The sequence below is a fragment of the Bubalus kerabau genome, chromosome 1 (assembly GCF_029407905.1).
Source record: "Bubalus kerabau isolate K-KA32 ecotype Philippines breed swamp buffalo chromosome 1, PCC_UOA_SB_1v2, whole genome shotgun sequence".
Lineage (NCBI taxonomy): Eukaryota > Metazoa > Chordata > Mammalia > Artiodactyla > Bovidae > Bubalus > Bubalus kerabau.
The window spans coordinates 23,945,340-23,972,932 of NC_073624.1; the positions used below are offsets into that span (position 1 = coordinate 23,945,340).

General features: G+C 43.5%; 1 protein-coding gene and 1 long non-coding RNA gene across 15 annotated transcripts in view; one reads left to right on the forward strand and one right to left on the reverse strand.

The window, feature by feature from the left end:
* The window catches only part of ETV6 (ETS variant transcription factor 6), a 289,916-nt gene extending 278,848 nt beyond the window's left edge, over positions 1-11,068 (forward strand). For 8 of the 10 annotated variants that reach the window (XM_055570328.1, XM_055570327.1, XM_055570329.1 and 5 more), the window contains 3 exons: positions 1,319-1,461; positions 3,338-3,438; positions 7,065-11,068. In XM_055570328.1, coding sequence (XP_055426303.1) covers positions 1,319-1,461; positions 3,338-3,438; positions 7,065-7,170 — 350 coding nt within the window. In that variant the 3' untranslated portion in view covers positions 7,171-11,068. The remainder of the gene's footprint in view (positions 1-1,318; positions 1,462-3,337; positions 3,439-7,064) is intronic. The other 2 variants (XM_055570348.1, XM_055570365.1) reach the window with 2 other exon arrangements.
* The window catches only part of LOC129645091 (uncharacterized), a 201,445-nt gene that overhangs the window by 1,796 nt on the left and 172,056 nt on the right, over positions 1-27,593 (reverse strand). For 4 of the 5 annotated variants that reach the window (XR_008711204.1, XR_008711198.1, XR_008711192.1 and 1 more), the window contains 3 exons: positions 5,006-5,191; positions 3,157-3,323; positions 1,275-1,443 (listed from right to left, as the gene is read on the reverse strand). This is a non-coding gene — a long non-coding RNA (uncharacterized LOC129645091). Of the gene's footprint in view, positions 1-844; positions 1,091-1,274; positions 1,444-3,156; positions 3,324-5,005; positions 5,192-27,593 lie in introns of all 5 variants that reach the window. The other variant, XR_008711210.1, reaches the window with a different exon arrangement.

Sequence of the window (27,593 nt, forward strand, 5' to 3'; positions counted from 1 at the left end):
GGAGGTGAATGTGTTGGCTCTGAGATAGCCCAAGTCAAGATTAGATGTTCCCCTTGCTCGGGTGTGCCAGGCCTCACCTGGCATCAGGAAGTGGCTCCTGGCCATACAGAAGGCCCAGAGTTCAGATCCTCTTGTGACCTGAGGCACAAGAGGATTAGGAAGGAGGTGGCGCGCCAACTGAGGGTTAGAAATAACACTGATAAAGTGAAGAACATACGTACTGTGTCCAATAATTACTCATTTACGACCAGCCATGCTGGCCAGTGCTCCCCAAAACAACAGTGCACACCTGGGAACGTGAGTCTCTGACTCTCATCCCGAGGCTGGTCCTGCATCAGCTGGAGCCACAAAGTCCACATCTGTCCCCATGCACCTGTCAAAGCTGTGCCAGGGGAGCGGGCCACATCCCGTCTGGCACCAATCCAGTAAGCACTAGAACAAGGTCAAGGAGTGCCATCTGCCTCTTCTTATGGAATTTGCCAACCCATAGCCAAAAGGCAAGGCCTAGCCCAGCACCTGGCCTGTGCTAAGGAAGATGTGTTGCATGACCAAGTGATCCAACATCTGTTCCGCACATGGAGAAATGGATTTTCTTTTTTTTTTTTTTTTCCCTCCTGGGTTCCTTTCTACCCTGATTCCATTATAATAAAACGATTTTTAAAACTTCCAAAGTAGCTGTAAGGTGAATGTTTTCTTAAACCACATGAATCTTCCTTTCCCACAGCCAGCTTCAGTCATCATGTCTCCATCTGTTCACTGTCCCCCGCCACCAAAGGACCTTCCACCCCACCACTGACACCACACCACCCTCTCTGGAACACGAGGGCACTCTCTGCCCTTTTACCTGCCAGCCTGTCTTCAGCCCCTTTTCAAAACCGATTCATTTCCTGTTAGAGCTTGTTCTTTCCCTCCTGTGGGCTCTACTCCAGTTCAAATCATGGGTCATGACCATAGACCAGTCCTTTCCTCTTTCCGGGTTGCTGCGTCCTCATCTGAGGTTGCGGGGAGGGAGGGTCTGGGCCAGGATGGTCTCGAAGGCCCAGGTCAAAGGTCACCATCTCCCAGGTCTCTCTGTGCCTTGGTCTCCTCACTGTAAAAGTTTTGTTGTTTTTGTTTTGGCTTGCGGGATTGAACCCTGGCTCTCCTCAAGGAAAGCGCAGGGTCCTAACCACTGGACTGCCAAGGAATTCCCAAAACAAGGAGCTTGGACTCAATCCGAAGAAGGCAAAAGCGGTTCCTCGATTATTTTCTTGATTCTTGCTCTTCATACTTACAAGCAGCCTTGTCAACGGTGTTTTCTTGCCCTTTTCCTCTGTAGACTGTAGACTGCTTTGGGATTACGTCTATCAGTTGCTTTCTGACAGCCGGTACGAAAACTTCATCCGATGGGAGGACAAAGAATCCAAAATATTCCGGATAGTGGATCCCAATGGACTGGCTCGACTGTGGGGAAACCATAAGGTAAAAAGAGCATCAGACATTTGTCCCATAAACTAGGGCCCAAATCCAGTTTTTGTCCCTGGGTTGGAGGGTAATTGTCTGTCCTCTGCTTCCTAAGTCGGCCTGTAATTATTCAGTTTATTCCTCACTGGACAAACAATTAAGACAGTTGCAAAGGGAAGGAAGTAATTAAAGACGCCCCTTTCCATGTGCTCCTCGTGCCAGGCTACGGTTAACTCAGCATCTCCCGGTCTGATCGGCCTCGTGATGAGTAACCATTATTCCCTCACCACGGCCTGGCTCTGCTGCTGCCCACGCCAGCATTAAGAACTGGGGACCAGAGATGCACGGCAGCACTTTGTATCTCACGAGGGGCCTTTGGGAGATGCCGCTTCTGTTCCACTCCGTTAGACACTCCCATGGTCACAAAAGCCCAGTTCTACACAGAAAACGCTTATCCTCTGACTGTAAAACATCTTCCTGAAAAGCAAACCCTGCAAGAATTCTGACTGCCCCACAGCTTTTCCAGCTTGGGAAGAGGGAATAGAATTTAAAAGATTTAGTCTTTTATAGTTTAAAAAAAAATCATTAAAGTAGATGTACTTTACATAGTACTTTTACATAGATGTAAAAGATGGGTACAACAACCTCAACATCACGGATAGATGAATGGATAATGAAATCGAGCTATATACACACAATGGAGTATTATTACGCTTTTAAAAAAGATTTGGCTGCATGTGGCAACATGGATGAACCTTGAGGACAGGATGCTGAGTGAAATAACCCAGTTACAGAAAGACAAATACTGTCTGATTTCACTTAAATGAAGTTAGATCTAAAATAGACAAATTTCACTGAGTCTGGGAGTGGACTGGTGTTGCCAGGGGTTGGGAAGAGGGGGAGAAATGGGGAGTTACCAACCAGTGGACAGAAAGCTTCCGTTAATCAAGATGAGTAAGTTCTAGAGTCTGATGTACAACAGTGTACCTATAGTTAACACTGTATTAAGTGCTGTATTACCCACTTAAAACTTTAAGAGGATAGATCTCATGTTTGGTGTTCTTATCACAGTAAAATAAACAAAGAGTTCCCCTGTTTAAAAAAATTGAGATAAATCAGTATTCCTACTTTAAAAAGTCACCAAGATCTAGGCCTGGCCACAGGCAGCTAGACATGGGACAGAGCTAACAAGACACCATGAAGGCCCCACTCCAGATCAGCCAAAGGGGAGGGCCCAGGGGAGGCCCTCCCGAGCTCTGCCCCAGCTGCAGTTTCCCGGACGGCAGGCAGCCCGTGCTCTGGCCCCGCTAAGGAGAACCTGCCAGAGGCCATGACCAAATATGGCCAGGCCCCACGGACACCCTCCATCCCGTGAGTCACTGAGAAAAATCGCTCCACAGCTCCCACAGGGTGCCCTTGCCCCAGGGCTCGGAACCACTGTATTCTTGCTTCCACAACAGGAATTTAAACAAAAAAATCTCTTCCTTAAAATGACAAACGAGAAGCACAAGTTTGAGAAAGGTCACTTTTTTGTGTGTTGTTTTTTCTTTTTTATAAAGGGCAAAAGGAAGAGAAATTCTCTGTGGGTCAGAAGGTGAAGGATGACCCCAGATAGGGGGACCCGCAGGAAATTCCTCGGGCACAACAGAGCGCAGTCCTGGGAGAGGAAGTCGGGGAGGCCGAGGCGGGATGTGCTTTGTTGGCTGGACTCACCTTAGGAGAGACCTCGGCCAGGGACACGTGGGACAAAGCCCGGGGTGGGCCTGGCAGGGCCACGGGAGCACCCTGTGGAGCTGGATGTGAATAACTGCTCCAGTGCCTATTTCTGAGGTTCATTTCATTGTGTCTTTGTGCTTTTTTTCTCTCTCTCTCTCTTCCTCCTTTGAACAAACAGAACAGAACAAACATGACCTATGAGAAAATGTCCAGAGCTCTGCGCCACTACTACAAACTAAACATTATCAGGAAGGAGCCGGGACAAAGGCTTTTGTTCAGGTAGCACTTCCTTTTTCTCCTTTCCTTCTTCTGGGAGGATATTGTTTTCTTGCAATAAGACGGAGGAGAGAGACTCTTGAGGTCTCTACCTGCCTGTCTGATCCTCAAAGCTATCAGTTGCTGCTCACTGGAGACAAGGTTGCTGGTTGGTTAGAATTTAAGAAAAAAAAATTTTTTGTTTGCTTATGTCTGTCCTAGAAGAAAGCCAAAAGTAAATCAACACAGTCTGACTCACCTTTAAAATAATGCAGTGATCAAACAGTATTATCTGACATTTATATCCAGTATAGTTAAAGGGAGCAATCAGAGGAGCTAATGGCAAAGAAAGGGACTAAACAAACCTAGACCTCTAGGTTTCCAAACTGGACCGGTGTTTGTCATGACCTGTTAGTGAGTCATAAAACAGATTTAATGAATCTTTTTTTTTTTTTAATGAAATAGAACAGAACTGAATAGGAAAGGATAGAGTTGAAAATATCAGACTGTGCCATATGAATTAAGAGTGTGGATTCATGATGAAAATTATCTTTCTGGGGTAGTTGGGTGTGTGTGTGAGCACATGTGTGATGAGTCATAGTGTAAAATATATTTATTACAATGCATTGTAAATATCTGAAAGCTGCTGGACTAGACATTCCTCTTTCCAGAATCCCTCCCAGCTTACAAGTTCTAACCACTTAAGCTACCGCCATAGATTGTGATTCCCAGGGAATCACATCGAGGTAGAAGAGGAAGAAGAAGGTATCTAAGGGACCGATCAGGAGAGGTAGACATAGCCCTCTGACACTGGTGGTAATTGATGTGTTGAGACCACGTGAAGCTGAGGAGAAGGTGGGCCCCAGACCTTAGGTTCTGGGTTTTGGCAGGTGGGACAGAAGAAAGTTACAGATGGGGCTTGAGCTGTGGATTGAGGTAGAAAGAGACTGAATGACACTGTGTATGAGTGCACGAGCTCACTGGGATAATTATCCAAAAGAGCAGAGAGCCTGGTGAGTGCTGGAAAGGCATGGTAACCTAGGGGCAGTAAAAACAATTGTGATCTTCGAAAGAAACAGAGAAGGCTTTTCAAGAGCTGGAAACAGAATAAAATGCAAAAAAGACCCCTCCTTTCTCTGGCTCTGCTGATGCCTTCTCTTCATCCTCCACCCTAAACTCAGTCCTTAGCTTCTGTTCCTCCCACGCTATACTAGTTTCCGGGATGAATGGATCCCATGACACAGATGGGGCTCTCAAGCCTCTACATGCAGCTATAAAATCTCCCTGGAATTCTAAATCTTAACACATGATTGACCAGGGGATTTTTACAGAATCGAATTTATTTTGGAATTGAAATACTGAAACACTCCAATCAGTAACATTCGGGTAACAAAAGATGTATGAGTAAAGTCTCTGGTCAGTAAGTGATTAATGTTCAAGAGCTTCTTGTAAGAAAGATCCACTTAAATATCACGTTAGTATCTCAGACATGAAATGTTCAAGACCAGCCTTCTTCCCATACTGGACATCCCCCTACCCTCAGAATTCCTGTCACATCAGCAGTGGCATCACCATTGTTTAGGCAACCAACCTTTACACCAGAGTTATCTTTGAGCCTTCCTACATTCCAGTCACCCCTGTGCTGGACTGTCCACTGGCTCCATTCCTACTCCAGTCTGTGTTGCAGGGGCTAGAAGACTGGGAACCTCATTTCCTGAGATTTCTTACCACCAGGTTCCAGGTTAGAATCTACCAATGGCAAGTACTCCCATGAGACCTGGAAGATGAAAGCAAGGCAGACACATTATTATTGCTTCCCGGGCAGTGGAGGCTGATGTCTGTTCTTCACAATTGACACCTAGATTCAGCAATCTCTCCCTCTGGTCCATTCCCCTGCCACCTAGATTCTTAATACACATTGCCAGCTGCCCTCCAACACTAATATGTTTCCCTATGTTAGAAATGTAAATGACTTTAACATTTTAAATATACAAACCACCAAGTCTACCTCAAGTCTACTTCTCTTTATGAGGCCACCTTCAGTGGCTCAAACACAGCCAAATATCTTCTTCCATCATGTCTTGAGTTCCCTTGGCCCTATGCCACATCATGATTTACATTTTTAATAGCTGTACATGTGAACTCCTCCCCTCAAGTAGGTCATAAGCTCCTAGAAGGTAGAGGGTTACATTTTATAGCAGTTTTATATAACCTCAGGAGGCCTTCGATAATGTTTCTGGACAAGCCTGGTGGGAAGTATCAGAAACTTAAGATGGAAGAGCCATCCAAAGATAGGGTCAGACACAGCACATCTGAGGACTCAGCCTGGAGGGGATGATTAGTGACTTCAGATGTTGAGGGAGAAGTTTTAGCTACAGGATAAAAGCGGAAGACAGGCTGCGGATGCTACAGATCACGCTGCTTGAAAAGATGAGCAATAATGGGCAGAAAAGTAGTCAGAGGTGGAAGGCTCACAGGCTTCCAGTAGTGATTTCAACAAGACAGAAGGAAGAGCACTATTTGTGACAAGGGATTAGTCATTTTTGAGGAAATGAATGTCGAAAACCAAACTCACCCCAAAACGAAGGCTTCTCAGTATGGAACCAGGTATGTAACTGAGTAAAGTGTTCAATTGTAGGGACACTTGGAGATTTTTGGCTCTTTGATGGCGAGACTGAGCTCAGAGAATGAGTCAGCCTCAGACAGGGGAAGGAGTCAAGAGGGTTCCAAACAAAGGCAAAGCTAAAGGTTTGGAGGTCAGCATGAGCTGTGACTTGCATCAGAAAGAAAGACTGGCCAGACTGGAATAGAGTTCACACTCGTAAACAGTGGAACACAGGAGTTTCCTGGGTTGAGACGACAGAGAGGCCCAAGGAGCAGGCCAAAGAGTGAATCCTTGTCAAGTCATCATAGGCTTTTGAATGTGGAGTGAGGACAGAAAATGCCTGTTCTAAGACAGGTCATATGGTACCAGGCAGACTATAGGGGAAGGGAATGGTGTGTAGGCTGTGGAAAGGGCCTTCCTACCGTAAGGATGGAACTTTTGCACCCAGGCTCCCTTCCTGAACCATGGTCATGGTCAGAATGTGCCACGGATGTTAATTCCCTATGAACCCAGTGACCGAGAAGATGAGGCTTGCTGCAGGCACCCAGCTGCCAAGAAGACAGAATAAAGGGAGTGAATGGCTAGCATTTAGGGTGCATCAGTGATAACGCCAAAAAATGTCTTTCTCTTGGCCTTTCTAATTTCCATAAGCTCCATTGTCTGGCCCTGTTACCCATTCCATCCAGCGTTTAATTGTATCCTTCAAGTTAGATTCAAGTTTTGAATACCATCACTTGAGCTTATAGTCTGGGATGGAGATGGGTATATATCTCCCAGGGTCCTCTTGGATGGTCGTGCAGGAATGCACTGCCTGCTCCATCTTCTTCACCATCCTCCCAGCCTTTTTTATAGTTATTTTGCCAGCTTTCAAGCAGTGAGAGCCTGGGGTATCTTTTTCTAAGAAAATGCTAGGTTAGCATTAACGACCAGGTTCAGTAGCCCTCCAGCTACGTAAAGGTGACAGGCTCCTTTTTTTAAAGAGTTCAAGGTGAAGACAGCTTTAGGGAACTGTAACCTCTTCACGCCACCGTTTCCTCTTCCAAAGGTTTATGAAGACTCCAGATGAAATCATGAGTGGCCGAACAGACCGTCTGGAGCACCTTGAGTCCCAGGAGCTGGATGAACAAATATACCAAGAAGATGAGTGTTGAAGGAAGTGATTCCCGGCTTAGTGGGCCAGCAGCCAAGGGCACCCCCCTCCCTAGGATGGATGGGGCAAGATGAAGCAGAAAAGAAGAGACATGGATGTGGCAGTAACACTCCTCTCGCCCAGCGCGAGGGACCCCGCGGAGCACCTTAGACAAACCACTCAGCAAAGGCGGCGCTGGAATTCTGGCCGAGGGCACCAGCCTGGGACTCGCGTTCATGGTTCCTCCTCGATCGGAATCTCTTGTCTGTGATTCCTCCCTCTCCCCCTCCACCTGTTGTTAGTTTCATGGTGTTTTTGTTCTTTTTTTTAAAAAGACCATGCAGTTTGACTTTTCATCATTCATATAGGGGAAGACATCCGAGGCTGTTTTCCTATGGAAATACGTATCTATTATATATATATATATCTATTTTTTGCAAATCTCACAAAGTGCAGAAGCCCAGCTGGTCAGGAGAGAGAATATTTGCAAAAGGGTTCAGGTTCCTCTTGACCCTGCCATGTGGATCAGGTTTGTTCCCATTACTGTTGGGTTTTGGCTGGAAAAAAGAAAAAAAAAAAAAGATGCTCTTACAAAAGATAAAGTGAAAAGGAGAGCTCTCTTCTTCTCTCTCTGGCTCCCTTTCCTTCCTGGCCCCAGCTCTGTCCTCCCGCCTCACTGGCTGTTGAACTTCAGATGCCCTTTCAGCAGAGTTCAGCCTCTTGGAGAGTCTTGGGAATTTTCGGCACCTGTACATTGGAATATGTGGTCTGGGTGCTTTGCAGCTGGCACCACAGAAATCAAACCCACATCCCAACATCTGGCTTCCTGCCAGAGAGGCCCCAGAGATGCTGCTGTCCTCTGGAAAGATACATGTGAATCCAGCAGGCCACCCCAACCAGCTGTGAGGACCATGAGGCTTGGTGGTTCCCTGGAGCATAAGGCGTCCAGATTATCTGGAAGCCCCAGCATCATGGGATTAGTTTGCAAGTGCTGCAGAGCAAAAAAAAAAAAAAAAAAAAAAAAAAAAAAGACAGCACAAGTCTTATGGCCCAGAAACTAGATGACAAGTCTTTGGTGGTGGTGTGGATTATCCCAGAGCAGGCTACAGAGGGTCGTCTCTGCTCTATCCCAAAGGCCATCTTGCAGTCAGTTTCATATCCCCACTTAATATTTTTTTCCCCCAATTCCTAGCATTTTTTTTTTCAAGTTTCCTGGTCCCCGCGGGACACACGGCATTTGAGAGGGAGGATCCAGGAGTGTGTCGTCTCAGTTGTCAGCGGTGTTTGCCAAGCCTGGGCAGACGGGAAATTCCTCAGATTCCTCACTTTTTCCCTTTTTCCTTCTTCCCTTGCTGTGTTTCAAAATGGACTCGTGTGTGGCTCTTTTTCACCTCAAAGTAAGATCAGTCACATCTTATGAGGAAGGTGCCACCTCTTAGTACTTTTGATGATGATAACAGATATTTTTAGAAAGCTCTTGTTAGATTTTTTTTTTTCCCCTTTTCTAGCCACTTAAATCAATTCTTCCAATACAGGCTCGGAATCCAATATTAGGAGTACAGTCTTTTTGTACTGGGAAAGATTAGACCTGCCTTACAAAGCACCCCCTCCCGGTTTCTCTCCGCTTCTTCTACTCCGTTGGGCAAGCATCTCGTGGCCCCCAGGGTACGTGTCTGCACCGTCAACAGCTCTTGCAGATGAAGCCAGCAGACCTCCAGGCATGTCCTCAAGCCATTTCTGATGGAGTCAGGCAGGCTGGGGTTGTGGGCACGCAGGCAGGAGGAATTCTCCCATCCCCTCCTGTACCCCCCAGCCCTACCAACAAGGGCACCAGCCTGCAGGAAGTGGGAGGGGACAAACAGATTGACTATTGTTCAAGGACACTGGAAACGTACCTGCCTCTTATGCGACCACAGAGAGATGCATGGAGGTGGCCAGCCTCCTCCCACCATCGCACACTCCCCTCTAGTCCACCTTCTAGAATGCTGGGCCTGAAGTGAGGTCAAGGACCTCCAGTGTGGGCTCGAGGGTCCCCTGGTGAAGGAAGGGTTTGGGCTCAGTCTGCTCGAACGGGGATGAAACCCAGCGTGCTACAGATGTCTTTCAAGAGTGTCAGCAGCACACAGGGATAACCTTCCAGCCTGGAAGGTGACTGATGTTGGCTCTCAAACGGGAAGATTAAGCCAAATACCTGGGGCAGTCACTGAGTTGAAGGGCTGGAGAGAGAGGGTGGATCATCACTGCGGCTTTTTGTGTGATGTGACATCAGAGACCCGGATGTGTCGCTGCTCTTCCCTGAGATCAGAGCATCTCACTCTGTTCACCCAGGTGTAAGGACTCGGGCTCTTGTGGTCCAAGGAATCTTAACAGTTGAATTGTGGAGGGGAAATTCCCCTTTGCCCCTAGGGTTTCTGTATTTAAAGCAATATCCTCTAAGAGTCTGTAAGACATAGGCTGGCACCGTCAGCCACTTGGAGAAATAGAAGGTGTCAACTCCAATCCAGTCTTTATTGTCCATCCGGATATTACCGTTACTGGTTTTCTGTTCATTCCCTTAATGGCAGAGGTTCTTCTCATTGGTTCTTTGAGGGAATCTTTGAGTGATGCTGACAGTAGGGACACAGCATATCCACAGCAGACCCGAAAGATTGCAGGTTCAGTTTAGCCAGCTTGGGTGGAGCATCTGCTCGACCCTGAGTCCCAAGAGTCAGGCACCGTCCTTGCCCTCTGAGCGCACCTCCTTCCTGCAGAATATTTCCAGCATGAAATGTCTCACTTCAACACTAAGCACTAGAGGTGACGAAAATCTCACCTGGGACCAAATTAAGGGTACGTTCATGGTCGGAATAGTTGGCCTTTCCTTGCTGCCATCATGGGAGCGCTTGGCTTGCAACATGAGAAACTGGGAAAGGAAGATGCAGAACAGTGCTGCAGGAGCGACCTTATCCGCCAGCAGTGTCCAAGGCGGACATTCTCCCTTGGATCTTGAAATTCTCTAGCATCTTCTTTTCCCTACACCTTGAGGTAGCCAGGGTGTCTCCTTTCCATCAGAAGAAAGCAGTGGCAAGTGGCTGGACTGGCTCCAGGGGAGTAAAGTTATCTCTAAGATCTTTCTGTCCCCAGGTGACTTTGTCTTGCCTGAGGTAGCATCACGGATGCTCCGAATCCTTTGGCGGGTGGGCGTGGCCCCACGAGCAATGAGGAGTAACAACTAATGGATTACTCTCCTTTCAACAGTATGTTTAGAACCCTCTGCCCCATTATCTTCCTACACTGAACTTTGTCCAGATGAGAATGTAGATTTAGCTGAAACTTAAAGGCCATGACAGGATGTACCTAAATGCCTAAGTAACCACCACCTCCACCGTTCACTGCCTAGGGTCCAACATATGTTTGAAAAGTTAGCTCTCCTTTTGAAGAAGGGAAATCTGAGTATCAGGCCATGTGACTTGTCCCAGGAGCAGACGGCATGCCAGGGTCAGAATTAGGACTGGGATCCAGCCCCGGTCATCCCCCCATCTGACCCATTCCCACCCAGGAAGCTAAAGATAAAAATTTGGGGAAACACACAAAGAACAAAGGGCAGTTTCTTGGCCCAAGCATTCGGTGCTAGTTTTCACCCACTCAGCCTGTTCCTCTTCTGAGCAGTAATGAAGGGATTGATCCAAGGAGCCGTGGGGGGTGAGCCGAGGGCGGGGGTGGTAACAGTGGTCCCTGCAAACCACAGAAGACTAACCTTATACTCTTTTGGCCTCATCTGCATCAACACTAAACAACTCCCTGAATCTTTCGCACATGCCAAGTGGACACTTCACCATTTCTCTCTGTGACTGCAACCACCTGCAAATCAGACTGAATCTAGAATTTTTTTTTAATTTCTAATCTCTTGTTGTTTTATGAGGTGTGGGGTTTATAAGGGACTGAATCAAATGAATGTAACAAAAAAAAAAAAGAAAAAAAATGCCTTTTCTCAGGGCCAGTGAGTTGCAAATAATTTTTAAAGAAAAGCCTATAATTGCATCATCTCAATAAATTTTTTATAAAAAAAAATCTGAGTCTGTTTTTAATAATATGGAGTCAGACAGGCCACACTCAGTTATGGTGGAAAGCATGGTCCTGGTTTCTCACTGGCAGGAAGCCTCCATCACAGAGAAGTCTGCAGGCAATCTTTGAACAAGTGGCACCGGAAAGGTCAGAGCACATAGTTCAAATCTGAGTGCCTGCCACAGGTAGAGAAATCTTCCAGAAGGCATCCCAATCAGAGATGCCTGGGTGCTGTGCTGTGCCAAAGCTTTGTTAGTTTGCTGCAGACTGACTTGACTCCAGGAGTTAAAGATCCCTGGGTCCTCCCACAGTAGAAGTGCTCCCTCAATTGAAATCACGGGTGTACAAGTATAGGTGATGAGGTCAGGAATGTAGGGTAGAACCTGTGACTATACCCAGGGCAATAAAGACCTGGAAGCCCAACCATCACACAACTCAGAGCCACCCCCACACTCAGAAGGTCTCCACCACGCTGACCAGTGGAGCTGCCTGCCCACCAGTAGCTGTTTATGACCCCAACATCAGACATCCTGCAGTGGATCAGAACTATCTACCTGGCATCAGCGGTGGGTAGAAACTAAAAGAAAACAAAGCAATGAAAGCAATTTACATTGCTTATAAGCAACTTGGATGTAGGTTGCAGAAGCAGAAATTTAGAAATCAATGTTTGAGAACAACACTCTCAGAGAATGTTGTGAGGTTATTTTTGTATTTTAACTTGTCCTAGGTTATTCTATGACCCATGACCTGGAGGTCTTCTCAGGTGGCGCTAGTGGTGAAGAACCCACTTACCAATGCAGGAGACTTAAGGGACATGGGTTCCATCCCTGGGTTGGGAAGATCCCCTGGAGGAGGGCATAGCAACCCACTCCAATATTCTTGCCTGGAGAAACCCCATGGACAGAGGAGTCCATAGGGTCGCAGAGAGTCAGACAACTAAAGCTACTTAACATGCATGCACACCACAACTAAGACCCAGTGCAGCCAAATACACAAACATTTTAAAAATACAATAATAAGGGTCTGTGGGCTGCTGTCTATGGGGTCGCACAGAGTCGGACACGACTGAAGCAACTTAGCAGCAGCATGTATTTCCTAAGGTGGTAACAATGCATCCGAAGCTACTACTATCGCCAGTATCATATCCCTGAGAACTGCTAGAAATGGAAATGATGGTTCCTGTCCCATCAACTGAATCGAAAACTTTGGGAATAGGGCTTAGAAATCTTGTTTACAAAGCTGTCTGTGTGATCTGATGCACACTCAAGTCTGGGAGCCACGGCTTGCATCAATCTATTCATCATAGCATGAAAAAGAGCATGTGGCCAAGGAAAGTAAATACACACATTAATTGATGACAACTAATTGTCATGAATCATTCTCACAATAATGCTAGCTTTTTTCCCCAATACTATATATACACCTTCTGAGTGTGGGGGTGGCTCTGAGTTGTGTGTATATATAGTGTATATATGTGGAAGGAGGCGAAATGGACCAAAGTCCTCTTCCTGCTTCCTCCAAACCTTTTAGGACATCTGTGTGCTATAAAGATTAGCTGTTTCAAAGGGTGACTCGAACTACTGACCTCCACTTGCAAATTAGAGCACAGCAATTCATCCACTTCTATCCGCTATCTGCCTAACTAGCCTAGTCTAAAAAGAATCGTTCTCATGTACTGACTGCCCTTGGCTGGCTGTCTCTGGAATTGTTAAGCAGAGCCCAGGTGAGCACTTGGCCCGGGGTTTTTTACAAGAGACTCCAGAACCACTGGACCAGATCAGCGCTTCTCAAACCTAAAAATGCTTCAAATCACCTGGGGATCTGGATAAAAAGCAGATTTTTGTCAGTAACATCACCACCTTTAGAAGCAGGGGCAGAAGATCTACTCTGCTCCCCTACTCTGTGGGTGAGGCTGGAGATACAGCCTTTTTAACAGAAGATGCCCAGTAATTCTGATGAGGCTGATCCTTGAACCACACTTTGAGTAGCACGAGGCCAGCGATCTCCTGTCAAGCCCTGAGATTCTGACCTTCAAGCCACGCTGAGCTCGCCTCTCTCTCTCTCTGGTGTATCCTGTTGCCAATTCCTTCTCTAGAATCGTCCCCAGGGCCAGGCTTGCTCTTCAACAAAGTTTGCTTGCTCTCCTTTTAGAGCAGCCGCAAAAGTAAACACGGTGATCAAACATCTGCTGAGTAAAGGAATAACTACTCACGTCCTGGACCTTCACACAGATGTTCACAAGATGATTCATGGTCAGCATCATGGCAGGGAAGGAGAGAATTCCTGGCATCACTGCCTCTCTTTTAGCCTCTAGAAAGATCTTTTTTTTTTTTTTTCAAAAATAATAAGAGAGTTACCAATATAACACTAAAGCAATTTTCCTCCAATTATAAAACAACCACAAAAAAGGGTAGAGAGTTAGAGAGTTCATGTACATTCTTCACCCAGCTATCTCTAATGGTTACAACTTAGAAAGATCAATCCTGAGTAGTGTGAGCAGACGGAAAGCTGAGGAAGCCGTTCTTGTTCCACAAGACAACAGGACAGATGACAGATCTTCTATGGTGCTAACAGGGGACAGTCCCAGGCAGTGTCCTCAGGGTTGCCTCTTACATTCATCTTTTTTAAGGACCTCATTCCTGCTGGACTGATGAGGTAGATCTCTGCTAGTATAAACCATTGCATTCAGTTCAGTCACTCAGTCGTGTCCAACTCTTTGCAGTCCCATGAATCAAAACACGCCAGGCCTCCTCATCCATCACCAACTCCCGGAGTTCACCCAAACCCACGTCCATCGAGTCGGTGATGCCATCCAGCCATCTCATCCTCTGTCGTCCCCTTCTCCTCCTGCCCCCAATCCCTTCCAGCATCAGAGTCTTTTCCAATGAGTCAACTCTTCGCATGAGGTGGTCAAAGTACTGGAGTTTCAGCTTTAGCATCATTCCTTCCAAAGAAATCCCAGGACTGATCTCCTTCAGAATGGACTGGTTGGATCTTCTTGCAGTCCAAGGGACTCTCAAGAGTCTTCTCCAACACCACGGTTCAAAAGTATCTTTCTTCGGTGCTCAGCTTTCTTCACAGTCCAACTCTCACATCCATACATGACCACTGGAAAAACCATAGCCTTGACTAGATGGACCTTTATTGGCAAAATAATGTTTCTGCTTTTCAATATGCTATCTAGGTTGGCCATAACTTTCCTTCCAAGGAGTAGGCGTCTTTTAATTTCATGGATGAAGTCGCCATCTGCAGTTGTTTTGGAGCCCAAAAAATAAAGTCTGACACTGTTTCCACTGTTTCCCCATCTATTTCCCATGAAGTGATGGGACCAGATGCCATGATCTTAATTTTCTGAATGTTGAGCTTTAAGCCAACTTTTCCACTCTTTTCTTTCACTTTCATCAAGAGGCTTTTTAGTTCCTCTTCACTTTCTGCCATAAGGGTAGTGTCATCTGCATATCTGAGATGATTGATATTTCTCCCGGCAATCTTGATTCCAGCTTGTGCTTCTTCCAGCCCAGCGTTTCTCATGATGTACTCTGCATATAAGTTAAATAAGCAGGGTGACAATATACAGCCTTGACGTACTCCTTTTCCAATTTGGAACCAGTTTGTTGTTCCATCTCCAGTTCTAACTGTTGCTTCCTGGCCTGCATACAGGTTTCTCAAGAAGCAGGTCAAGTGGTCTGGTATTCCCATCTCTTTCAGAATTTTCCACAGTTTCTTGTGATCCACACAATCAAAGGCTTTGGCATAGTCAATAAAGCAGAAATAGATGTTTTTCTGGAACTCTCTTGCTTTTTCCATGATCCAGTGGATGTTGGCAATTTGATCTCTGGTTTCTCTGCCTTTTCTAAAACCAGCTTGAACATCTGGAAGTTCATGCATAAATTCTGCCAAATATTTATCAAGGTAATAGATGACCACTCTCTCTTTCCCCAAACCCTCTTAGCAACATTCTTCAAGAATCCTCCAAGAGTCTCCATGCCTGTCCCTTCAACTAGAGTTTGGCCATGAGATTCCATGTCAGATTACTTGAGTTGGTCTCTGCTTCCTGGGAGCACTAAGCACCCGCTCCTTGCTGACCCAATGGCAAGCGCTCTATGAGTGCAACTAGATGCCCGTCTGCCATGGACTGCTCACCACCCTGTCCTTACTAGGGCTCTCAGAGGGCAAGACGGTGTTTTATGCACTTTCATATGACCAGCCCCTCTTGTGCTGCCTGGCACGTCTTTTTCTGAATAAGTGCTTTGAATGAGAGTAGAGTGAGAATTCACTTGAGTTAGACAAAGATTTCTTGGATATTACACCAAAAACACAATCCATAAAAGAAAAAAATGCCAGGGGCCCAGTTTGTTCCCTGGTCGGACCTAGATCCCACATGCCACAGCTAAAGATCTTGCCTGCCTATTGCAATTAAAGCGCCCATACATGGCAATGAAGATCCTGCACAATGCAACTAAGTCCTGGCACAGCCAAATAAATGATTTTTTTTAAAAGATTAACATTTCCATTAAGATAACTATCATTTAAATTATAATTTTAAAAATAAATTATAATCCATTAACATTTCCCTTAAGATAATTATAATTTAAATTATCATTTTAAAAATTAAGTATAATTTTTTAAATTGTTGACAAATTGGACTTTATCAAAATTAAAATTTGCTCTTCAAAAGTCACCGTTAAATGAAAAGACAAGCTACAGACTGGGAGAAAACACTTCTCTTTTAGGTACAAAATAAATTAATCACGTGCACTGAACATACCGACATTTTTACTTTATCTAAAACTACCCTGAAAGATAGTTATCGTTCCATTCATAACAGGTAGTTTTAGTCACTCACACAGAAAAGACAGAGATATATTACATGTCTGCTGAAATGAAACCATCTTCCAAATGTGTTTTAAAATGATTTCTTCTGTCATGTTGGCAAAATACTTCGCACTGTTCAGTAATTCACATTCCCTCTTCCCTTTCCTTCTGCAAATCTCTGAAGTAGGCAGCCTCCTGGGAAGCATATTAAAGGGTTTTTAAATGAGTTCATTAATAAACAGCATTATTGGCTGAATCTTTGGCCTCAGAACTCAACCTATTGCAATTACAGGCAAAGAGATATATCCAGACAGTGGACCTTTGGGCTGGAGGAACAGCCTGCAAAGTCATCAAGGAATGATCTGCTGTGTCAGGAGCAGAACAGTGTTAGAGACAGGGCAAGATTAGTAAGGATGCTGATTTTGTCCACCTGAGGATCCTGTCAGCTTGAGCATCAATGTCCAACCTTCATTCTGCCAGTCACATCAGAGATCCCAGGTACAGACCTGAATTCATTGGTACCAAGTTTCTAATTCTGTATCCCTTACATAGTGAAAGTGAAAGTCACTCAGTGGCATCTGACTCTTTGTGACCCCATGGACTACACAGTCCAGAGAATTCTTCAGGCCAGAATACTGGAGTGGGTAGTCATTCCCTTCTCCAGGGGATCTTCCCAACCCAGGGATCAAAGCCAGGTCTCCTGCATTGCAGGTGGACTCTTTACCAGCTTAACCACAAGGGAAACCCAAGAATACTGGCATGGGAAGCCATTCCCTTCGCCAGCAGATCTTCGCAACTCAAGAACCGAACCAGGGTCTCCTGCACTGCAGGTGAATTCTTTACCACTGAACCACTGGGGATGCCCTTACATAGACTGGTTCCCAACACAGCAGTCATAGAGTGTTTAAACAAGAGCAGTCAAAACACCTGCCTCCTTGCTCCCCGACCTCAGACAGTTGGCTTAACCTCTCTCTGCCTCCATGTCTTCAAATATCAGCTCTGCTTTTTATCAGTTCTACATGTTAGGAATACCCAAATAGATAACCTTCTGAAAAAGTTTCTATTGGTTTCGTTTTATTTAGCTTGAGTTTGGACACCATGCACCAAGTACAACCCTGTTGCTCTACAGATGAGGGGTCAGAGCTTGGCCAGGTGAGGGGCAGCCTAAGCCACCCACACCCTGGGGGTGTGTGAGCCAGGGTCCCCAGCTCAGGATGCTCCCTGGACCACATTTTCAGCCTCAAAGAGCCCCTGAGCAGTCAATGAAATTAATCTGTTGCTCTGGACTCAAGGGAAACAATTGCCTTGATTCAGCTTTACTGAAGGTGTTTTGATCCAGTTTTGTCCCGGTTCGATAGCTTTAGGAAATGTGTAGGTTTTGGTCTATTTTAAATTGCTTTGTGAGGTTCTTTGGTTTTGTTTTCTCCTTCTTGTTAAGGAAGTCCCAGCTCAGCCCAGTGCACAAAACAATGTTATTTGGGTTCAGTCTGGGGACTGGGAAATGAGAACGACACCCCTGAAAAGAGCCCCGGACACAGGGAAGCCCTAGAAGTCTGGGCGTTTGGAAAACCGGAAGGTCCAGCTGTGAGACACCCTGACCGTCTTTGCCCATGGCTGGCCTCCTGCTTTTCTGGAGTCCATGCACATGACCAAGGGAGAATCTCTTCTTTCCAGAGATGTGTGGGGAAGCAGGAGGAACAGCTGCTGTACTGGGTTCTAATCCCATCTAACCACTGTCTCAAGCAATTCACTGAAGGCTTGAGCCTTTGTTTCCTGGAGGACTATTTTCATCAATGAACCACTGAAATGGTTCAATGAAGAACATGTGTAACAATCTGGCACATCCATGTTATTTCTTTTCCCTCTTTCCTGCCTGCCAAACTCCACCCCACCTCAATGTATATACACACTGCCCTGCCAGCACCTCGGTGGCTAAGTGGTTAAGAATCTGCCTGCCAATGCAGGAGTCATGGGTTCAATCCCTGGTTTGGGAAGATCCCCTGGAGAAGAAAATGGCAACCTACTCGGGTATTCTTGCTTGGGAAATCCCACGGATAGGGGAGCCCGGCAGGCTACAGCCCATGGGGTCTCAAAAAGTGAAACACAACTTAGTGACTGGACAACAACTGCCAGAATTACATTTCTATAGTTCTGATTTTATAGAACTCCACATGGGAAAATCAGCCAATGACAATTCCTGAGGGATATTAGACCTTTAGTTTCTAGTCAATTGAATTGTCCTGTCCCCTTCTCAAGGTACATATGGCCCTTAGTCAAAACCTTGAACAAAATGAGGTAGTTACCTTGCAATACAACCTGGGGAGTCCTAAAGGAGGAACCTCCCCCAGGATTAGAAATTTGCAAACTCATCCCCTCCCTGAGCCTCTTCCTCCTAGTAAAAGCCTGCAGCGGCCATTTGCATCCACTTGGAACTGGTTAGTCAAATCAGCAAATGAATGCAAACTCTCCAAGGAATTTGAAACCTGCTGTGGGCAATTCAGCTTAGAGTTCTTTCCTTTCCTTTCTCTAATAGCCCCTAACCCAGTTCCCTGCCTGAGGAAAACCCAGGAGAAAGGGAAAACTCCAGTGAGAGCTTTCTCCAAATCCACCTCCACCAACAGAAAGGTTTTCTATTGAAAGGGAAATTGGGTTTTGGATTAGGTGTAATCAGGGTTTTAGATGCTCAGATATAGCTCCCTTGTTGGGAAATGCCTAATTCTCTCCCTCTACTGCCAGTACAAACACCATGGTCATCATCAAATATTGCTTCGGGACCCATGGGCACCTGACCATCCTTGAGGACCATGGAGTCCTTTCCCATGAAGGGTGTGGACTGACTCATCCAATAGAAGTGTAGGAAGAGACGTGACTTTAGGGACTCCTGCACCTTGTCCTGCCTCTTGGCTAAGACATTTGCCATGAGGAACACCCAGTTCAATGGAAACAACATAAATGTCCATCAACAGTTGAATGGATAAAGATATGATATGTATGTACACACACACACACACACACACACGATGGAATATTACTCAGCCATAAAAAAGAATAAAATAATGCCATTTGCAACAATATGGATGAAACTAGAGATTATCATACCAAGCAAATTAAGTCAGAAAGGAAAAACAAATACCATATGATATCACTACATGTGGAATCTAAAATATGACACAAATGAACTTATCTATGAAACAGAAACAGATTCACAGACATTGAGAACAGCTTATAGTGGTCAAGAGGGGATAGAAAAGGATAGACTGGATGTCTGGGATTAGCAGGTCTTACATACAGAACAGATATTTCAGTCTGTATTACATATAGACTATTACATATAGAACAGATAAACAACATGGCCCTATTGTATAACACAGGGAACTGTGTTATATATCCTACAATAAACCATAATGGAAAAGAAAAAAAAAATAAACAAGGAGAAAAAAAGGACACCCAGTTCAGTTCTACGCTCACCTACAAAAACTTCTTCCATCTCAGACACTAAGGTGGCTTAACCAGTAGTCAAGCAGAAATTACACCAATGTGAAATAATTATATGGTGTCATGATGCAGCGGCTCCTTTAGTCTCCCTCCCTTTATAATTCTGGGTGCCAAGGTGCCAACCTTTGGGTGGCTCCAACTTGCTAAAGCACATCCCCTACTGGGAGTTCCATAGAGGAATCCTGTTCCTGGGAGACTGCTCAGGCCACAGCACAGTTCTAACAGGTCCAGCCCAACAGCCCCAGGCCAGTCAACCTCAAATTATTTTGAAACATTCCTGTCCTTTGTTTTTTGAACATTTTTTTTTTTTTTTTTTTTTTTTGAAGGAGCTCCAGGTGCCCCTGGTGATATGCAGCTTCTGAGATGGATCAGTAAGCCTCTTCAAATTAAGTAAGAGGAGAGTGGTCTGGAGAAAGAAACACAGGCTTTGGGATTAGCCAGAGCTGAGTTTGGAACCAGCTCTACCCACCCCTCTAGAAATAAAGCATTAGTCACTAAGTCATGTCTGACTCTTCTCTGATCCCATGGACTATAGCACATCAGGCTCCTCTGTCCATAGGATTGTCCAGGCAAGACTACAGGGATGAATAGGCATTTCCTTCTTCAGGGGATCTTGCCCACCCAGGGATCTAATCCAGGTGTCCCGCACTGCAGGCAGACTCTTAATCATCTGAACCACCAATGTGACCTCGCAAAAACTACTCATTCCTTTTAAGTAGCCACTTTCTTTCCTACAGTTCTGAACGGTTTCTTTGAAAAGTGGAGAAAATGTATGTAAATGCCTGGCATATTACAGTTCAGTTCAGTCGCTCAGTCGTGTCCGACTCTTTGCGACCCCATGAATCACAGCACGCCAGGCCTCCCTGTCCATCACTAACTCCCAGAGTTCACTCAGACTCACGTCCATCGAGTCAGTGATGCCATCCAGCCATCTCATCCTCTGTCATCCCCTTCTCCTCCTGCCCCCAATCCTTCCCAGCATCAGAGTCTTTTCCAATGAGTCAGCTCTTTACATGAGGTGGCCAAAATACTGGAGTTTCAGCTTTAGCATCATTCCTTCCAAAGAAATCCCAGGGCTGATCTCCTTCAGAATGGACCGGTTGAATCTCCTTGCAGTCCAAGGGACTCTCAAGAGTCTTCTCCAACACCACAGTTCAAAAGCATCAATTCTTCGGTGCTCAGCCTTCTTCACAGTCCAACTCTCACATGCATACATGACCACTGGAAAAAACATAGCCTTGACTAGACGGACTTTTGTTGGCAAAGTAATGTCTCTGCTTTTCAATATGCTATCTAGGTTGGTCATAACTTTCCTTACAAGGAGTAAGCGTCTTTTAATTTCATGGCTGCAGTCACCATCTGCAGTGATTTTGGAGCCCCAAAAAAATAAAGTCTGACAGTGTTTCCACTGTTTCCCCATCTATTTCCCATGAAGTGATGGGCCCGGATGCCATGATCTTCGTTTTCTGAATGTTGAGCTTTAAGCCAGCTTCTTCACTCTCCACTTTCACTTTCATCAAGAGGCTTTTGAGTTCCTCTTCACTTTCTGCCATAAGGGTGGTGTCATCTGCATATCTGAGGTGATTGATATTTCTCCCGGCAATCTTGATTCCAGCTTGTGTTTCTTCCAGCCCAGCGTTTCTCATGATGTACTCTGCATAGAAGTTAAATAAGCAGGGTGACAATATACAGCCTTGATGTACTCCTTTTCTTATTTGGAACCAGTCTGTTGTTCCATGTCCAGTTCTAACTGTTGCTTCCTGACCTGCATACAGGTTTCTCAAGAGGCAGGTCAGGTGGTCTGGTATTCCCATCTCTTTCAGAATTTTCCACAGTTTCTTGTGATCCACACAATCAAAGGCTTTGGCATAGTCAATAAAGCAGAAATAGATGTTTTTCTGGAACTCTCTTGCTTTTTCCATGATCCAGCAGATGCTGGCAATTTGATCTCTGGTTCCTCTGCCTTTTCTAAAACCAGCTTGAACATCTGGAAGTTCACAGTTCACATATTACTAAAGCCTGGCTTGAAGAATTTTGAGCATTACTTTACTAGCATGTGAGATGAGTGCAACTGTGTGGTACTTTGAGCATTCTTTGCCTTTGCCTTTCTTTGGGATTGGAATGTAAACTGACCTTTTCCAGTCCTGTGGCCACTGCTGAGTTTTCCCAATTTGGTGGCATATTGAGTGCAAGCACTTTCACAGCATCATCTTTCAGGATCTGAAATAGCTCAACTGGAATTCCATCACCTCCACTAGCTTTGTTCATAGTGATGCTTTCTAAGGCCCACTTGACTTCACATTCCAGGATGTCTGGCTCTAGGTCAGTGATCACACCATCGTGATTATCTGGGTCCTGAAGATCTTTTTTGTACAGTTCTTTTGTGTATTCTTGCCACCTCTTCTTAATATCTTCTGTTTCTGTTAGGTCCATACCATTTCTGTCCTTTATTGAGCACATCTTTGCATGAAATGTTCCCTTGGTATCTCTAATTTTCTTGAAGAGATCTCTAGTCTTTCCCATTCTGTTGTTTCCCTCTATTTCTTTGCATTGATCGCTGAGGAAGGCTTTCTTATCTCTTCTTGCTATTCTTTGGAACTCTGCATTCAGATGCTTACATATTTCCTTTTCTCCTTTGCTTTTCTCTTCTCTTCTTTTCACAGCTATTTGTAAGGCCTCCCCAGACAGCCATTTTGCTTTTTTACATTTCTTTTCCATGGGAATGGTCTTGATCCCCGTCTCCTGTACAATGTCACGAACCTCTGTCCATAGTTCATCAGGCACTCTGTCTAGTAGATCTAGTCCCTTAAATCTATTTCTCACTTCCACTGTATAATCATAAGGGATTTGATTTAGGTCATACCTGAATGGTCTAGTGGTTTTCCCTACTTTCTTCAATTTCAGTCTGAATTTGGCAATAAGGAGTTCATGATCTGAGCCACAGTCAGCTCCTGGTCTTGTTTTTGTTGACTGGATAGAGCTTCTCCATCTTCGGCTGCAAAGAATATAATCAATCTGATTTCGGTTTTGACCATCTGGTGATGTCCATGTGTAGAGTCTTCTCTTGTGTTGTTGGAAGAGGGTGTTTGCTATGACCAGTGCATTTCTTGGCAAAACTCTATTAGTCTTTGCCCTGCTTCATTCTGGCACATTACAGGTATTCAACAAATGATACAATTCTTCATGGATCCTCTCTCCAGAAAGTGGATGGATAAGCAGATATGGGATCTTCTATCCAAAGGCCTTATCTTCCATTCATCAAATCTTACCTAGCATCTCTCTTCACATTTTATTCTTTTTTCTATTCATTAGTCAAGGAAAAAAGATTATAAGAAATAACTTCAGTGTGGAGGCTGTTCTAAATCTATCTTTTTCCAAATGAACTGAACTCTTTCCCAATAAACAATGTATTAATATATGGTGGAGCTGAGAAGCATTCTAGATTCCCAAGTAAAAACTTCATGCTTACATTATACTTACAAGAAGTGTTTGCACATACTATAAATCCTTATAGTATAAAGGATTATAATAATCCTTTATAGTATACTATAAAACCCCATGAAAGGGACTTCCCTAGTGGTCTAGAGGTAAAGGCTCTGCACTCCCAGTACAGGGGCCCCAGGTTCGATCATTGGTCAGGGAACTAGATCCCACATGCCACAACTAAGAGTTTGCATGCTGCCACTAAAGATCTTGCATGCCACAAGGAAAACTGGAGATCCCACATGCTACAATGAATACCTGGCACAGCCAAATAAATAAAAATAAATATATATTTTAATGGCATGAAAAAAGAGACACAAGAAGGGGTGAAGTTACTTCGTAAAGTTCACATAGATAGAAGCAGGAGAGCTCGGTTTCAAACCAAGACCTTCCAATTCTCATTTGTTTTTTTCTCATGCTCTATCATGTTATCCAGGACAGGAAACTCTTCAAACCACTGTCAGTCTTTGACACAGATCCCTCTTGATCTGGCTATTACAGAAGAGAACTCTTAAAGGAGTGAACACAGGATAAGTAAGTCAAGCTGGTGGGAAGAGTTGGGCGTGGCCATGATGTAGAATTTGGAGTCCTGAGATCTAAGTGAAGGTGCCTCTGGTGTCCACTAAGGCAGCAAGGAATAGTAGAAGAGCACCAGATGTGGGGCAACAGAGAAAGGAAACGCATCTGAAAGAAACATGGGGAAATACTGGAAATAAACTTCTTGTAAGTCTTCATTTCACCCTGGGCCAGCCTCAGCTCTCTTTGGTACTATACTGACTTCACAGACTTCCATTTTTTTCCCATGGCCTTTTCTTGGGAAGGAGAGGGTGTGGTGAAGGGATTGAGGAGGAAAACTGGGGTGAACTCAGTAGGCAGAGGTGGAATATAGCCAGGAGCAGAGCTGTGTGCATTATCAGGGTAGGTAAAAAGGGCCAAAGCCCAAATCAAGAGTATAAGCATTGAGGGTATTTGAAGAGCCAGGAATAGCAAGCTAGATATGGGGTGGGAATGAGGATATACACAGAAGAAGCTTCTAAGAGTGAGGATGATCAAAACCATAAGTGTCAGAAGGTAATAAGAGAGGAGGGGTGTGTGTGTGTGTGTGCTTGTATGTACTCGCATGTGCTTGTGTGTGTGTGTGCGCATGTGTGTATGAACAAGTGATCATATTGCTATAGCAGTTTCAACCCCCACCACCCCACACACACTGGGCAATGTTTGTATGTCACTAAAAGTTCAGTTCGAGTCATAGGAATACAGAACATTAGAACTAGAAGGAATCTTACAGCATTTCATGTAAATTGGAGCTCAAAGGAATTAATGACTGACCTGAAGCCACACAGCTACCCAGTGGCATAGCTAGCACCCTTCTGTATGGTTCACTGGCTTTGGCACAAAGAGTAGGGAAAACACCTCGGCAAGGAATTAAAGGCAAAGAATAAAGAAAACAGTCCTCAGGAGTTACCAACCAACAGCATAAACACAAAGGCAAAAGAAAAGAGGAAAATATTCTGAAAAGCACACATTCAGATATGAAAAGTCCCATACTTAAGAAAATGATTTAGTCTTAGGAAAAACAGATCCTGAAAGCAAAAATGGCATACGATATAGTTCAGAAGGAAATGCAAAAAAAATAAATAAAAATATTAAGTTTATGGACAGTTTGATGCCAAAGTGTTATAATAAAGTGCATGCCATAAATATTTGATTTTGCATGAAGAAATACAGGCAACTGGTTTGTGTGGGAGGAAAGAGGCTTTATGTGTGATTTAAATTTAAAAAGAGGATGAATAAACCAAGTTTATTAGCTGAAAGCTTGCAATTGGGTGTTCCAATAGAGTGGCTTCCTGCAGGCTTCTCAGCAATTTATAAATGTATCTGGACAGTTTCAGAAACAAGAAGTCTACTGAAGCTATAAACTAGACCTTGGTTTTCACTCTTGTCCCAGAAATGATTAGGTAGACTAGTGCCTAAAATCTCAAAACTTTGAATGAACTGAAATTAGAGCAAAAGTTATAGTATCATAGTATGGGGTAACATACAAAAATGTAATACATATGACAAATATGGCAAGAATGATAGCAAGGAAGATGATAAATGGATCTATATGGTTACCAGGTTCTTATATTTTACATGAAGCAATATAACAGTAACTCTGGAATTCTAAACAGTTAAGAACATTATAACATCTAAACAATCATTTTAAAAATGAAAATAGGATAATAGATTAATTAAAATGAAATTGTTAAAAGTATACATTTAACCCAAAAGAAACCAGAAGAGATCGCAGCCAAACTAATACAGTTATGTAAAGTTTAAAAAATAAAATAAAATTAAAAAAAAGAAACCAGAAGAGAAACAATAGAACAGATGAGACAAATAGAAAACAAAGAATAGAATGTAGACAATCAAATTAATAAACACAATAAATGTGAAAAGACTAAACACTCCAGATAAAAGAGACTGCCAGAATGGCTAAAAAAGGCAAAATCCAAGTATATGATGTCTATAAGAAACACACTTTAAATATAAGGACAAAGGTAGACTAAAAATAAGTGGATAAGTGGGGGACTTTAACACTCCACATACACCAATGGACAGATCATCCAGACAGAAAATAAGGAAACACAAGCTTTAAATGATACAATAGAACAGATAGACTTAATTTATATTTATAAGACATCCCATCCAAAAGCAGAATATACTTTCTTCTCAAGTGCATAAGGAACATTCTCAAGGAAAGATCACATCTTGGATCACAAATCAAGCCTTAGCAAATTTTTAAAAATTGAAATCACATCAAGTATCTTTTCTGACCACAATGCTATGAGATTAGAAATCAATTACAGGAAAAAAAACTATTAAAAAACACAAACATATGGAGGCTAAACAATACACTACTAAATAACCAAGAGATTACTGAAGAAATCAAAGAACAAAGCAAAAAACACATACAAACAAATTACAATGAAAACACAATGACCCAAAACCTATGGGATGCAGCAAAAGCAGTTCTAAGGAGGATTTATAGCAATACAACCCTACCTCAAGAAACAATAAAAATCTAAAACAACCTAACCTTACATTTAAAGTAACTAGAGAAAGAAGAAAAAGCAAAACCCAAAGTTAACAGAAGGAAAGAAATCATAAAAATTAGAGCAAAAATAAATGATACAGAAATGAAAAAAAGAAACAGAAAAAAAAATCAATGACACTAAAAGCTGGTTCTTTGAGAAGATAAAAAAAAATTGATAAACCTTTAACTTATCAAGAGAAAAAAAGAGGATTCAAATCAATAAAATTAGAAATGAAAACAGACACTACAGAAATACTAAGGATCATAAGAGACTACTATAATCTACTATTTGCCAATAGAATGGACAACCTGGAAGAAACTGACAAATTCTTTAAAAGATACAATCTTCCAAGACTGAACCAGGAAGAAATCAAAAATATAAACAAATCACAAATACTGAAATTGAAACAGTGATTAAAAATCTTCCCACAAACAAAAATCCAGGACCAGATGGCTTCACAGGTGAATTCTACCAAACATTTAGAGAAGAGTAACACTCAGCCTTCTCAAATTCTTCCAAAAAATTGCAGAGGAAGGAACACTTACAAGCTCATACCAGGAAACCACCATCACCTTGGTATTAAAATCAGAAAAGATATCACACAAAAAAGAAAATTACAGAGCAGTATCATTGATGAATATAGACACCAAAATCCTCAACAAAATACTAACAAACAGAATCCAACAATACATAAAAAGGATGATTAAAATGATCACACATCATGAACAAGTGGTATTTATTCCAAGGATGCAAGGACTCTGATTCAATACATGCAAATCAATCAATGTGATACATCATATTAACAAACTAAAGAATAAAAACTGTATGATCATTTCAATAGACACAGGAAAAGCTTTGGACAAAATTTAACACCCGTTTATGATAAAAACTCCAGAAAGAGGACATAGAGAGAACCTATTGTTAGTTTTGTTTAGTTGCTAAGTTGTGCCCGACTCTTTTGTAACCCCATGGACTGTAGCATGCCAGGTTCCTATGTCCATGGGATTTCCAAGGCAAGAATACTGGAGTGACTTGCCAGTTCCTTCTCTAGTGGATCTTCCTGGCCCAAGGATAAAATCTGCATCTTCTGCATTGGCAGGTGGGTTCTTTACTACTGAGCCATCAGGGAAGCCCAGAGGGAACTTACTTCAACATAATAAAGGTTATATATGACAAACCCACAGCAAACATCTCTCTCAATGGTAAAAAAAAAAAAAAAAAAAAAAAAAAAAAAAAACTGAAAACATTTCCACTAAGATCAGGAAAAGACAAGGATGTCCACTTTTGCCATTTTTATTCAAGTTTTAAATAGTCCTAGCCACGGCAATCAGAGAAGAAAAAGAAACAAAAGAAATCCAAATTGAAAAATAAGTAAAACTGTCACTGTTCACAGATGACATGATACTATACATAGAGAATCCTAAAGACACCACCAGAAAACCACAGGGTCAATCAATGAATTTGGTAAAGCTGCAGGATACAATATTAATGCACAGAAATCTCTTGCATTCCCATACACTAACAATGAAAA